The sequence below is a fragment of the Hippocampus bargibanti genome, linkage group LG04 (genome assembly GCF_051943395.1).
Source record: "Hippocampus bargibanti isolate YZ-2025 linkage group LG04, ASM5194339v1, whole genome shotgun sequence".
NCBI classification, from domain to species: domain Eukaryota; kingdom Metazoa; phylum Chordata; class Actinopteri; order Syngnathiformes; family Syngnathidae; genus Hippocampus; species Hippocampus bargibanti.
The window spans coordinates 16878381-16894080 of NC_142737.1; the positions used below are offsets into that span (position 1 = coordinate 16878381).

The 15700-nt window shown below is 42.4% G+C and overlaps 1 protein-coding gene across 1 annotated transcript in view; it reads left to right on the forward strand.

Moving 5' to 3' along the window:
- gas2l1 (growth arrest specific 2 like 1) overlaps positions 1-15249 on the forward strand; it is a 33883-nt gene extending 18634 nt beyond the window's left edge. Inside the window, exons 3-5 of the mRNA XM_088994407.1 lie at positions 7032-7128; positions 7722-8028; positions 11345-15249. Of these exons, the coding sequence (XP_088850533.1) occupies positions 7032-7128; positions 7722-8028; positions 11345-13265 (2325 nt within the window). The 3' untranslated portion in view covers positions 13266-15249. The remainder of the gene's footprint in view (positions 1-7031; positions 7129-7721; positions 8029-11344) is intronic.
- Positions 15250-15700: the final 451 nt, after the last annotated feature.

Below are 15700 nucleotides of genomic sequence, written 5' to 3' on the forward strand. Positions count from 1 at the left end.
GATCGGTGCGGCGTCTGCCGTGATGCGGACTTTGTACCGATCTGTCGTGGTGAAGAAGGAGCTGAGCCAAAAAGCAAAGCTCTCAATCTACCGGTCGATCTACGTCCCAACCCTCATCTATGGTCACGAGCTATGGGTTGTGTCCGAAAGAACGAGATCCCGGATGCAAGCGGCCGAAATGAGCTTTCTCCGTCGGGTGTCCGGGCTCTCCCTTAGAGATAAGGTGAGAAGCTCGGTCATCCGGGAGGGGCTCAAAGTCGAGCCGCTTCTCCTCCACATCGAGAGGAGCCAGATGAGGTGGCTCGGGCATCTGATTAGGATGCTCCCTCGTGAGGTGTTCCGGGCATGCCCCACTGGCAGGAGACCCCGGGGACGACCCAGAACACGCTGGAGAGACTATGTCTCCCAGCTGGCATGGGAACGCCTCGGGATCCGCCAGGACGAGCTGGAAGAAGTGGCTGGGGAGAGGGAAGTCTGGGCTTCCCTACTGAAGCTGTTGCCCCCGCGACCCGACCCCGGATAAGCGGCAGAAGATGGATGGATGGATGGATGGATGGATGGATGGATGGATGGATGGATGGATGGATAACTGGATGAGTAACAAGAAAGAATCTTCTCTGAATCTGAAGCCATAGTTTGATTCTCGAGCAAGGCGTCTTAGCGTGACGTCACGAACAAGGGGGCGGGACCTTCTGAAACTATTTCCGGGTTCATTTTGAAGTAGTTTTTGGACACTTTAAGTCATTTTTATTGGTGTTTTTCATCTGACTAAAAATAACAAAACGTTTTTCTGATGTCAGTTAGGAAGCAAAAAAAAAATGTGTCATTGTCTTTTAAGTCTCTTAGTGGTCACAGAAGTGTAAAAATAAAGAAACCACTCTCTCAAATTAACTTTGTTTTATTTGTAGGGCACTTAAGATCAGAAAGTAAAAAAAAAACAAGGTAAAAACAAATCATCTTAAAACAAGGGCAGAGTTGACGTTTGCTATAAAAATTCGTTTGATGGCATGTTTAAAAAATAAACAGGGCATTCATTCCATAGATTCAGTCCATAGTTTTGTCATGATCTGGTTGCCGACCAACGGGGGGCGCTGTCGGCCCCGCCTGCACCTGCACAGGTGCTGGTCGTCCCGATCAGATTGGCGACCAACGGGTAGCGACGTCAGCCCTGCCGGCAGCCTCGCAGGTGCTGGTCGTTATAATTACTGTCACTTAAAAGGACACCCGGCACGACCATCCGGTGTCGGTTCATTGTTTGTTTGCTGCTTGGTTGCAGCATGCATCGTGTACGTGTTCACGAGTGAGGGTGAAAGGGATCGAGAGGTCGACAGGCGGATCGGTGAAAAAAATTAGTTTGACACCCCTGCTGTAAAGTGTCCTTGAGAGCTTTGAAAGGCGCTTGAAAAAAAGTATTATTATTATTATTATTATTATTATTATTATTATTATTATTATTATTATTATTATCCTGTATAGATAGTTTAAATAAATAAATACAGTAAAGAGACAGATGGATAAGTAAATAGAGAAAGAAAGAAATACCAGAATACATAAACACATGAATAATAAAAATAAAGGACAACCAACGTCACTTTTTTGTTTTTTAACTGACACCAGAAAAACGTTTTATAGCATCTAAAATACCCAAAACACGCAGTATAATATTTTTATTCAAATGCAAAACACCAATAAAATGACTTAAAGTGTCCAAAATCTGCAAAAAAATTGAGTTGCGAATTGGGCATTTTCAGAAAGTCCCGCCCCCAGTTCGTGACGTCACGCCAAGACGTCTTGCATTGCTGGAGAATCAAAACAATGGCTTCAGATTCGGAGAATATGGTTTCTTGTTACACATCCAATTATGAATATGATTCAAATAGTTCTGAAGAGGAAAACATACATGTTTGCAATCGATTAAAGAATTTATTTGTGCCATTTTGAGGTAACATTGGGGGAAAATCTCTCACCCAAAAAAAGAGGCACAAAATGGCGACCTCCTGTGGCCACCTCCGTTTCCACAGGCTGATAAATTCCTTGTATGGCGCTTGGATGCCCTCTTCTGGCCTTCTGGCGGCTTTTGGGTGCAACACGATGTCCCCAGACCAAACAAGTACAGCAAAATACATTGACGTGATGGAAGGACCGCTACAATGCGTCTTTTTTACGGTAAGGGCGGTCCTTTAGTGACGTCACGTACCGACTCGTCAGCAACTCAAAAACAAGACTTCCTGAATATTCAGCGCGAGTCTTAAAATGTAAAATATAGCTATATGCGGTGGAATCTTTGTAAAATACGCTCAGTAGAAGTCATTTGAAGCCATTTTACAAATTATGGACACAACTTGTCCGAAGACGTCGGTTGTCCTTTAAATAAAAAAACAGCTCTCCAGTTTGTGCGAAGTATGATGCGTCAACCTGTTGGGCTTTTCAGGCAATTTAAAGACCGTGTTTGAATCTTGAGTATTCTACTGTAAGCACTGCAATTGCACTCCACGTTGACTATTTTGAAAACATTTATCTGGCCCACTCCCAGAACTGCACTTTTTCCCCAGTGGGACACAAATAGAGATGTAGGTCATTTCCTGCATTGGCCTTTATCTCAGCAGCATTTTTGTGCAGGCAGCAGCATTTTTGTCTCAGTTTCAGATAAGGTGTTGTTACTAGACCCGCATCAAACCTCACAGGACTGGGTGGGGAAACTGCTGGACAGTATTGATTTGGTCTCACTTACCGATCTGGAGCCCCTGGCAGATTTATGCAGCTCTTTGAATAGTGTACAAAATTGTGGACATCTACAGGCTAGATCTGATCCATTGTCAGCGTCGATAAACACTTGACTGAGTGGTTCCAATTTGTCAATACTTTATATTGTGGCATTTGACAAATAAAAAAGTACTGTATCACAGATTACTTTTTTATTTTTTACAGAATTTATTTGGTACAATATACTGTAAGTGGCCTTGAGACAGTATATATATATATATATATATGTATACAGTAAAGTCTCGTTATATCGATATTCTCGGGAGTCGGAAAAAATATCGATATAACCGGACTATCGATATATCCGATCCTGCGGGCATGTAATTTTCTCCTTGAGTTCATAGAAGTAGTATCGTAATAAGCAGTACAATCGATATAACCGATATCGATATAACGAAACTTTACTATATACAGTAAAGTCTCGTTATATCGATATTCAGGGGAGTCCGAAAAAACATCGATATAACCGGGACTATCGATATATCCGATCCTGCGCCGAACTGCATTAAACAAAAGCCGCCAAAAGAGGGCAGCCAAGCGCCATATAAGAAACGGAGCTGGCCATTAGCTCCCTTTTTTTTGGGTGAGAGATGTTCCCCCAATGTTGCCTCAAAATGGTACATATAATTCTTTAATGATTGTAAACATGTATGCTTTAATCTTCAGAACTACAGTGTATTTGAAACATATTCATAACTGGACAGTTATGTACAGTGGGCATGTACATAACACAACAGGGAAACTGCAACGCTTACATCTTACTGTATTATGTATACAATTTAAAAAAGTCATCAATCTTCTTCTGCTTCCCATTTTTACCTTTTAACACAAACACTTCAATCTCGTCTGCTACACACGAGCTAGCGTCTGAAAATGAAAATGGCTCTGCTACACGGGTGCTGGGCACGTAACCAAGTCACCTGACCAAGTCGACCAATGGCGCGACTGATGGCGTGACACGTAACCAAGACACGTGACCAAGTTGACCAATGGCGCGACCGATGCCGTGTCACGTGACAAAGTCACACGGCCAAGTCGACCAATAGCGCGACCGATGGCGGCTCATGTGACCAAGTCGACCAATGGCGCGACCGATGGCGGCTCACGTAACAAGACACGTGACCAAGTTGACCAATGGCGCGACGGATATATCGATATAAACAACAAAAATGGCCGGCGGGGGATGAAAAGGATCACCGTAATAACCGGATTATCGTAATAACCGGGTATCGTACTAAACGGTACTAATTATACATAAAAAGACTAGAAATGTGCAAGGGAAATGAAATGGTACTATCGATATAACCGATATCGATATAACGAGACTTTACTGTATATATATATATATATATATATATATATATATATATATATATATATATATATATATATATATATATATATATATATATATATATATATACACGCACACACACACACACACGCACACACTTATGCTTAGACTCATTACCAGAACTGCCATATTTGTCAAATGTATTGAGTGATGTATGTGAGTGAGTTACCGAAAAAAATGCTGCTGTGTTGCCACTCTTTATTCATAAGTGCAATGTTGGTGTGTGCGTGTGATTTTGCGTGTGCTCATCTGCAATTCTTGGAGCGTTTCACTTGTCAGATTAGTTCTATTCACACTGTCTCCACCCTCTCCGGGTTCCTCTCTGAGGATGGCAATGATTATGCATATGCCTGAGCAGCCATACAAGTGAGGCCAACAAGCTTCTCTTATTCTACTGAGCAAAGGAAGCTGCGGCCGCCTTGATCGCCAAATACTATTCAGAGGATGAAGCTTTGTCAACGGTTTGGGGGCTAAAAAAGGCCATGAAACAGATAAAGTAAATGGGCGACTGACCCATTAGAACAGAAGCGCAGTTCATAATGTTTCTTTTCCTTTAGGAAAGCCACTTTTCCTGAGAAAGGGATGCTTTAAGCCATGAATGTCGAATTTGATAAACAAAATGAAAGAGAACATGTGCATTTATTAAGATGCTGTTGCTATAGTAACAGGGTTTTGGTGTCTCGAGTCTCTGCAGCTGAGCCAGCAATGCAAAGTGGAAGATGGTTCTTGAGCATCTTTTTGGCCAGTTTGTGGGATCTTGAAATAAATATACAGCATATGATTTACAATATCACAAAATGAAACAAAGGGATTCCGTATGCTTATATTAGCAACTGGACACAAAGAATATTTTGTTGCCTGGCACAGTGTAAATCTTCTCTTATGCTGGTTTCAGAGCAACTGACTGTTGCATCACTTTGTCTCTCTAATCATTTTTTTCTAGCACTTTATTTTGAAGTGATCTGCACAGATTGATTTTATTGCTCATTTTATGGGATTATTATCCACCCTGTCTGTAATTATGATCAAAAGTGACATCATTTGAATTATGTTATATGAGAAAGTATGTGTCCTCGGGCAAACAAAATGTTATACTTTCTACTACTATACTATGAATTCCTAAATTATATGGGTCTGGAGTGATACGAGCTTGAAATGAGAGTGGCTGTCCAAAATACAATGCAATACATACAAATTGGTTTACATAGGGCTTTAACAACAGCTGAAGCTGAAACAAAGTTCTCACATGGACAAAAGGGAAATGCTGCCCCTGGTGGGAAAGAAAAAATGTCCAGAGGCCAGGGCCACTGCTTTCTCGGCACGCAAGAATGAAAAAACAAAACCCGAACAAATTCGAGAATGGCTCTCTCCGTCATATTTTCAATTCATGAATACATTCGTAAATGGCAGTGAATGAGTTAACATGAAACCTACGTTGTATACATTTAGTTCGAATTCCAGAATTCTATGAATTTATATTTTTGAGCACATAGTGTAATCTACTCCAACGATAGAACCATTGCCCTTATAAAAGCTTGACTTACTTAATGTCCTCCTGCATATACATTGTTTTTGTATGTGACATTTAAATATTGGATTGGATTGGATTGGATTGGATATGCCTTTATTAGTCTCACAGTGGAGAATATCATGCAAGTCTAAATGCAATTCACACTGTTAATGAGAATACATGTTAAAAATTCTCGAGTGTCCAACAAGTAAATTAAAAACAAACCCATCCATCTTCGATAACGTTTATCCTGGCCACAAGGTCTTGGGATCCTAGCGCCTTTCATGTGACTATTAAGATAACATGTTGTGAAAAGAATGATTCCTAATAATTGATTTCATGTGATGGCCTTTGAGCCATTCTACTGTTTCATGTGTACTTTTAACATCTAACAAAAGTGAAATAATAACTCTGTTATGTGTACTGTTGACATCAAAATCACTTGAGAGTAAGCAGTTTATGCTCTGACAAAGATAAGCAGATCAGCTGTTTTGACGCATCATCGTGCAGGGGGGGCAGAGTGAGCTAGATGAAGAGACGAGTGGATTGACGGGAAAACATATTAGAAGGTGGGGTCATGTCTGTGGCCTCTCCCTGACCACGATTTGGGACCGGTGATTAGATGCCATGCCACGCGTGATGAGCCCAAAATAAATTTTGGGCCAGGATAAAAAGATGTACCCTGATGGATTGTCGCAGGCCCGGCCGGCCTCGGAGAGCCAGGTACGACCTTTTAAAACATGTGGCTGGCAGCACCTATTACACAACACTAGACGGGGCGGTGCGGCGGATCGCATCAAGTAGAGCGTGCTGCTTCAGTCAGGACAGCTTCTGCCTGGAGGGAGTGCAGCTCTTCACTCTGATCTTGTGGATGTGGGTGCCTCACAGAGCAGAGGAGAGGAGAAAGTGACATATCCGTGACCCCCCCCCCCCACCCCTGTTAGGGACAAAACACCCTCATTTCCCCGCTCCATTTTCTGACAACTAAATTCCCAGAGAGGACAGCGGGGGTGGGTTTTTGCCATGCTAATTTAACCACACTGCCCACTGAGGGAGTGTCAAACTAGACGAATGCAAAAGGCTGAAATAAGTCTTTATAACGCTTTTTATGATGCTACCTTTTCGGTTTAACTGTGAGTTGGCATGGCAATGAACAGCCCTATTAATGATGGCAGCTGAGCGTGATGGAGGAGAAAGGAGGGGAGATGTGCGGGGCGGGCGAGAGAGGGGGGCATCTAGATGTTATGTAACAGGTTCGGCAAGCTGTCTCACTTGTAGAATTTGCATAGCTATTGACTGTTGTGCTGCAATACATGGTTTAGCATTTCCTTATTTGGTCATGTGATTGTTTGTTTGTCTGCTAATACTTTGTTTTATTTTGTTTTGTGTTTGTTTCCGCTTTAGGTCCTTCGTACCCACGTGATGGTACGTGTTGGGGGGGGCTGGGACACATTGGAGCACTATTTGGACAAGCATGATCCATGTCGCTGTGCTGCCTTTGGTGAGCTCACTTTGCTTTTGTCCGTCAGTTCCTTTACTCAACAACATTTGTAGTATATTGCTCAGTTTTAGTTTGAAACACAGTCTAAAGTTTGAAACACATCATTCCCAATTGTGAGCTGTGTTCGGACAAGGTGTGGACACCGTAAAAGTGAGGGAAATGACACATGAGTGGAAATTCAAAACGGATCCATTCATTGCTGTTATTCAGCTTTGTGTATACGCCTTCTATTTCATTTTGACCTCTGACTCATTGGACATGAGCCAAAAAATGACCACATTCATCCAGGTTTGCAATGGAAAATGTGCTATAACCGCTACAACTACCTGAAAGTGCCGACATTTAGCATGGCAATAACTTCTGAGAAGCTGGTCCCAACTTTTTCTGAAATAATGACATCATGGTCTTCTGTACAGCTGATGCAAGCTGCAATTACTTTTAGTCAGAGTTGCATGACTAACAACCTCAGTCAACCTTGAACACGGTCCCATAAGCAGTCCCATAAGCATGTAGTCTTCCTTTTGAAATCCAAAAACTTGGGTTGTCCTTGTTAGGCTTCTGTTATGAAACTCTGTCCACTTGTCACCCTGTAGCCCACCGGTACCATCAGGCGAAGGCCAGTGGCCAAAGTCAGGGAGGCCAGAGTAAGTCCTCCAGTGCACATTCTTCCCGCTCAACAAGTCCTGGTCCACACTGGCGAAACGATGGCATGGCGCCTTACAAACCACCCGACAGACGTCCGCCGGAGCCCTCATCATCCACACCTTGTGCCCCATCGAACGCTTCCACAAGGCCAAGCCACCCTCAGAACTTTTCTGCCCCTCCTGAACCTGAGCCACGTACTGGTCTTCCACGACCACCCAGAGATCGCTCGGAACCTCGAGCTTTCAACCCGCTGAGGTGAGTGTGCGTGTCTACGCAGTGTGCATGAAAGTTCATACATGAAACAGAAGCAATCACTCTCAGGTTATGGTGTTTTCGTGTTTATTATGTTTGCCAAAGTCAGTTATAAGTGCCTGGCACGCGGACAGTAATTTCATCTGTGCTGTATTTCATGTATATTAGCATATTTGATAGTAAAGCTGACTTTGACTTGACTTTTTAATACTACTAGTACTACTACGACTACTACTACTACTACTACTACTACTACTAATAATAATAGGCGGCCCGGTAGTCGAGTGGTTAGCACACCGGTTGCCAACCAATTGGTTGCCAACCAATCGCAGGACACACAGAGAAAAACAACCATACACTCTCACACTCACACCTACGGACAATTTCGAGTGTTCAATCAGCCTGTCATTAGGGTGATGCATATTTTTGGAATGTGGGAGGAAACCGGAGGACCCGGAGAAAACTCACGTGGGCCCGGGTAGAACATGCAAACTCCACTCAGGGAGGCCGGACATGGTCTTGAACTCACGACTTGTTCACTGTGCGAACCACTCGACAACTGGGCCGCCCCAATAAGAATAAGAATAAGAATAAGAATAAGAATAAGAATAAGAATAAGAATAAGAATAAGAATAAGGATACATTTAATTGATAAGCGCCTTTCTAAACTCTTTACGGTCACAGGATAAGTTTTTTTTCTGTGGGTGAGCAGTGGCATCCACACGCCAGCGTTCACTCAACCCGGAATAACTCAAATAGATGCAAAGCTAGCTAGTTAGCGAAAAGCTAGCTAATAGATAGCCAGCTAGATAGCTAATAGACAGCAAATAGCTAGCTCGCTAGGAAGCCAGTTAGATAGCCAGATAAATAAAAAGATGTGAAAAAAGAAAACTTTTCACACATGCACCACAGTTACTTTTGCCACTTGTTTTTTGTGCCACCTGGAAGGGCTGACGAGAAAAAAAAAGAATTTGACGTATGCACAAGTGCAAATGCCAGGAAGCAGATTAGATTAGACCAGAGCAGATTTATCTAATCTCAGGTGACATTGCCTTGATAAATCCTCCTCAGACAACTACTCTCTAGCACTCTCTAGTGGAAAACATTAAAACATAAATACACTTTGGCATTCTTTTCTTTCTCAGCGCTTTGTCCCTCTGGTCCGTTTCTATCACTTAAGTGAATATATGAAAGATGACCAGATCATTTCAGCCCATGCTTGACTCAAACAAAAAAACTGATGTGCTTTAGAATTTGGATGTTCATGATTAAATAGTAGTGACAAAGCCAGATTAGCAGCATTGTCCGCCCGGCACTTGTCTGTTGCTTCAAGAGAATTAAGGCCTAAGACATTTGGTTCAATTCATACATCAGTGGGAAAGTACCATTCTAGACATAATGATGTCGTTATTTTGGTACAAGGTCAATGTTCTGTATTTAGAAATGATACTCGCTCGATGTTAAGTCCAGAGCACTTTCAAATTAACTCTGAGTGGGTGCTGGATTCCAGACGAGAGAAATTGGAATCAGCCTACTATCCCTCGACAACTGTGGAAAGCTAACTGGGGAACTGGGTCAACAGGTGGGCTTGCTTTCTGCCGCTAATGACCAAATTTGGACATGTGTTCATTTCCTATGAATGTTTAAAGGACAACCGACATAACTTTTTTTGTTTCCTAGCTGACATCAGAAAAACGTTTCATAGCATCTAAAATACCCAAAACACGCAGGATGATATTTTTAGTCAAATGCAAAACACCAATAAAAATGACTTTAAGTGTCTAAAAACTACTTCAATTTGAAACCGTAAGTGGCCAGTTTCAGAAGGTACCGCCCCCTTGTTCGTGGTGTCACGCCAAGACGTCTTGCCTTGCTCGAGAATCAAAACAATGGCTTCAGATTCGGATAAAATGCTTTCTTGTTACTCATCCAGGTATGAATATGATTCAAATAGTTCTGAAGAGGAAAGCATACATGTTTGCAATCGATTAAAGAAATTATTTCGTGTCATTTTGAGGCAACATTGGGGGGAAATGTCTCACCCACAAGATGGCGACAAAGATCTGTGGAAAGGAGCTGATTTGATCTCCTTGGCTATTTTGTCAGCGAATATCAAATATTTGTTCGGTGTCACACACAACGATTCACCATTGCGTTATTTATGTGTTTTCTTTCTAATTTCGCCATCAACACGGATCAACATGAGGTTTTCAGACCAAACAAAGTGCCGCAAAATGCATTGAGGTGATGAAAGGACTGCGACAGTACGTAACGTAACGTAAAATATAGCTATATGCGGTGGAATCTTTGTAAAATACAATCAGTAGAAGTCATTTGAAGCGATTTTACAAATTATGGACACAACTTGTCCGGAGGCGTCGGTTGTCCTTTAAGTTGTTGTTTTAAAGCAAGGGTGCCAAACTCAGTTTTTTTTTTTGCCGCGGGCCACATTGTATTTATGATTTCCTCTTCAGGGTCATTATGAATTTAGGGAAGCCACTAAAATGTTTTTCCCCCTCCACATATTACACACAGAGCGCACAACAAATTGATGAATGACCAGTTTTCAAATCTGAAGTCAAGAATAATGACTATAATTATACATATGGACAATTTGAAATTTTGGTTTGGACTGTAGAAAGCTTAATGGAAGTTTGATTTGCTTTCACAGGCCGAGTAATATCATATGGCGGACCAGATCTGGCCCTCAGGCCTTGACTTTGACACCTGTGTATTAAAGCAATCGTCAGTGATGTAATGACAACATAATGGAAATAAACATTTTGTAAAATAAGTAAAATAAAGGAAACCATCAACTTTGAGTTTACTTGTCTGTTTCTGATCATGCACAATAACAGAAGATGCACATTGTATGCATACACTTACAAGGACGACGCAGTCTTTACTTATCATCCTTTGCTTACTTCCTCCTCTAAGTGAACATTAAGAGTACAATCAGAGTAGATGGTCCCACTGGTGCATTACAGTGGAACAGTGCCTAATTGAGAAATAGCAGAACTGTGTTTTGTTCTAATCCTCTCACTTGTTCTCATCTTGACTCTAATCCCCTTGGCAGTCACAGCCCACTGTACGGAGAAACACTGAGCTCAGGGCCTGTTGGACATTCTCTCTTCAGTCAGGTTGTCACCAATCGTGCTCTATTAGGGAACTTTTGGAAATTTGTCACTTGAAAAGTTGCAGAGTGTGTCGCTTCCTTGAAAGATAACTCAGAAAAAAATAATGAAAAAACAAATGTGAGTAGTTATCACACATTGTGTGTTTTGGAAATGTAAATGCCTCTCCCCTTCTCGTGTTTCAGGAACAGGGAAACGATGTTGCCGGTGACCAGACGTCTCTCTGGAGACAGTGACTCTTCGACCGCATCCTCCAAAGGAGGAGGAGGTGGACGTCTCTCTCTGAGTGGGACATCACACCGCTCAAGTGAAGAAGTTGTCTTACTTGTCAATCGAAAGGAGGGCAAGCATGTGATTGAGAGGCCTGCAAATCAGAACACACCGCGCAGCTCATTGCCCCGTGCGCGTAGCCAATCTCGGGAACGCTCAGTGATCGCTTCCGCATTGAAACCGAACCAACCTCAGGCACCCGATGGAGTTCGAAATGCACGGGTGGAAAGAGGCAGATCTCTTGGGAACGAAGGTCCCAGAAGGCTACATGCTCCTCGTTCGCACAGCCAGAGTAAGTTACTCAGCCATACTCGGTCCAGTGAAGCCATACCGGGGTCTGGTCCCAGTCAAGCGGCAGAGAGACGAGAAGACTCTCGCAATAAACAACTGCCACCGTCGTCTCCCAGGATAGGTGGGGTGTTGTCCAAGAGGCAGTCAGCCTCTTGCTCCAACTCACCCATTAAAGGAGTACAAACCAACAATAACAACAGTCCTAGCAAGAAGGCAATAACCACTCCCAGACCCCCTCGCTTACCTTCCGCAACAAGGGGAAGACCGCTACCCCCAGTCGCTTCGGGAGGACGTCGGTCTCCTCATTCCTTACCCCGGAATTCCCACATTCATGCTGCCCTTCTGCCTCGGTCATCCCAGAGCACTCGGACAAATGGACGAGGCCTCAGTAGAACCTGGTCTGGTCTGGGTCGTCAGGATTTTGAAGAGGAAGGACTGGGCCCTGGCTTCCAGATGCCACCAACTTTGGACCCACAGAGAGAGCAGGATCTGTATCGCAGCTTTGAGGCGGAGTATTTAGCTAACACACAACAAGCCAGAGGAGGGTCGAGTAGAGCAACGGGCCAGCATGGTTCCAGAACCCATTCAGTACCGGTCCTCACTGATTCTAATATCACAGATTCTGCTTATTCGTCCTCTAACTCTTCCTCTTCCTCCCTGAATGTTGGTGCAAGGATAAGAGCCCTGCCAGAACTCAGGGAGTCCAAAAGGGCTAACCCCTGCCCCTTTCCCTTAGAAGACCCCTTGAACTTAATTCATGGACACAGCTTTGGCCAAAGGGAGGCCGAACACTGGAAGGAGCATGGGGCTGGTCTCAAAAAGCTCCCAGCCATCTCGAGCTACATGGGACAGAAAATAACCGTTTCCTGTCCTGGAAACACTAACCGGCTCGTGAATCAGGTTGTGCCTCAAACTGTTCACTGTAAAAATATGAATGGAGACCATGGGTGTCAACAAGATAATGAATGGCACAAAAACTCAGCAGCAGATGTTCCTCAAGGGACTCATCAGCCAAACTTACTATATGATGTACAAAATAGTGATGGTAGTGATGAACTCCCTTCCCCTAAGGCCTGTCCTTCACTTGTCCCCCTGCCCCTATCCGAGGATTGCTCTTTTCAGGACTCCTCCAGCGAAAACTCGTCAATGTGCTTCAGCCTAAGCGAGTCCCACTCTGAATCTCCCCCCTCCACCTGCCCTCTGACCACCAATGGAAACACAGGGGGAGAAGGACTACACACTCACAAAGAACAAAAGAAGTTGGACGGCATATCTCTTATTTCCAAACACAAAGTTGCTACCAGAATGAGGCCTCGTGCTGACAATGGCCCGTCAATGAACCCCTCCCGAATCCCCACACTGGTCAGCTTTAGAGACGCCCAGGTTCACGAGACACCCATGTCCCCTCATAACTCTCGCCGTCTTACTTGCAACAACTTACACCAAGATGTGGTTCATCCTCAACCTTGTTCTCCTGCCATGGGCAACACGGATTGCACCTTCTCTGGAAAGTCAGGAAACCTGGACACCGAAGCTTGCATGTAGCACAGAGCTGTAGGGAATGACACCAAGTGGCTGTTGTCCTTACTCTTGACTACTGTGTAAAAAAAAAAAACTACACATACATTGGACTGAGCTATTGACTGTTTTATTGCATGTCACATTGCTTTTATTTTGCACTCCAGCCAAATCATTTATTACCAAAGGAATGGTGTTGAACATGTATTTTACTGACATTATTTTTAAGGCGTGCTTGGGGAACTTTTTGCCAATAATAAGGTGTTTTTTGCTTGAAACGTAACAGAGGGTTAGAGAGCGCACATGCGCTGCCATGTGCCCAATGGAGGGGCATGGTCAAGTGCCAGAGGTTCAAAGCTGCATTTGTTTTCTAAACAAGAAAAAAAAAACCCAGTCAATTTAATCAGTGCCCTCTTGTGGTTTGCCACGGCCTTGCAAGTTAAATTTACCCAACCAGAAGTCGTCTTTGACACTCTACAATCGACATAATCTATATGGGTTTGATTCTCTTTGGATCTTTTTCATAATCGTCTGTGGGTCAATGAAGGTTATATTGCATTGTTGTCATTTTCACTGACAAAAATGTGGAGTTGTGGCCTCTGACAAACTACTTAAGAATCCTCACATGTACAGATTTCAGTTGCATAGGAGAAAATGAATGTGTAAATAAACTGGTAGGTGCCCGCTTAGGCTCGTGGGCTTGGTTTGTGTATAAGAATGCAATGAATATAATGTAAATATTGGCTGTACTAAGTCCTGAGCTGCCTTAGCTATGCAATTTTGGGTGGTGAAATGCCTTGACAGTTCCCTTTGCCTTACATACAATGTTTTCACAAGGTTTTGAATGTTTATGTTAAAATTCCTAACACATTATTCATTGTGAATTAAATTGCAGCAATTGAATAAGGATGTTGAAAATTGCAAAGATCATTATCAATTCTTATACCCGAATCCATAATTTTGATTAGTTATGAAAATTCCCAAGGAAGAATAAACCCTGTTTCAGCAAATTGGGAAACACTGCATTGGAAGAGCTTTTCTAGTGGAAAGATGTAGAGTACCCGTATTTCCATTCCCAAATGATCAATGTTGTTGTCATGTGATTGAAAGCGTCTTTGAGCAGTATGATAACATTTGATTGGTAACAAATGACTATAACTCAAGCCTCTGCTTAAATACTGTACTGTAGTCTGAAATATAAAAGTCATTTTATTAAGGAAAAAAAGAGAGAATTGTTGTGTCGGATGCCTACAGACAAAGCTACAAAATGATGAAAGAAAACACGACTTTTTATTTCATGTCTCAAAATACTTTTGAACAAAAATATCATCTCTGGAGACATTGCAGGGAATTGACACTGACTCGGCTGAAAAGGACTGTATTTGTGTACATACTCTATGAATAGGATTAAAGTGGGGTGTTGTGGGGGGTGGGAGATTATTGCCGGTCTTATTTATTTATTTATAAAGTGATGTTTCATTAGACTTGTGTGGCATCTTTGGGCAAGGTACTGTCAATGAAACGTCTTGAAGGAAAATGAGAGCCTTATTTGTCACAATTATTATTGATCAATATTGATTTTTAGCTCAGAGTAATTCAAAGACACAACATTATTAGGAAAAGTTTAATTTGTTAGTAGGGGTTTGACAGATGTATGTTTTTAATAACACCTAAAAGTTCTAAATTGAGTATTTCTCCATGGATTCATCAAACATACTTTTATTTGGGCTTCATAAAACTTTAGCCGTACAAAACAAATGGAGTTAGTCTGGGCTATCAATCTCGACCCCACCCCACTCCCCAAAAAAGTTGTGTTTTTTTGTCTGCCCCAACCAGCAAAATTTGAATGTTACAAATTTCTTCTATGATATTTTTTTTTTCATTTGAGTCAATCCATTGAATGCACTACTGGTCAAATTTTAATGTACAAAAATCTGCAATAGCATCCTGAGTTTTTTTTTTGGAGGGCGAAAATGCTGTTGTTCTTGGAATAAAAACTTTCCTTCTGAATTTTAAGAACTTATCGTCTTATTGTTGCTCCTTATTTTTTCCTTTACAGTTCTTAAGGTGGACGAATACAGTATATTGTTCACGTGTACAGATTTTCCACAATGAAGTAAAAGCTATTGATAACTTGAAGAGTAAACCATTCTATTTATTGCACAAATTTGAGGCATTCAGATGCTAAAATGCTGTTTTGAGTTATCAATCTTAAATGCAGAGTTCTCATAATTATGAGTTCATTGGGGAGTGGTCATGTGGGATTTGTTGTGGCTCTTTTTTTTATTTCCTTGTCATGCAGAAATCTCACCTGGTGCATCATAAACCGTGAATGCCAATGTCGAACTCACAGTGCACAGGTTCCAAGTTCAATTCCAGCACTTGCATCCCTGTGTGGAGTTTGCATGTTCTCCACAGGCCTGTGTAGGTTTTCTCCGGTTACTTCGGTTTCCTCCCACGTT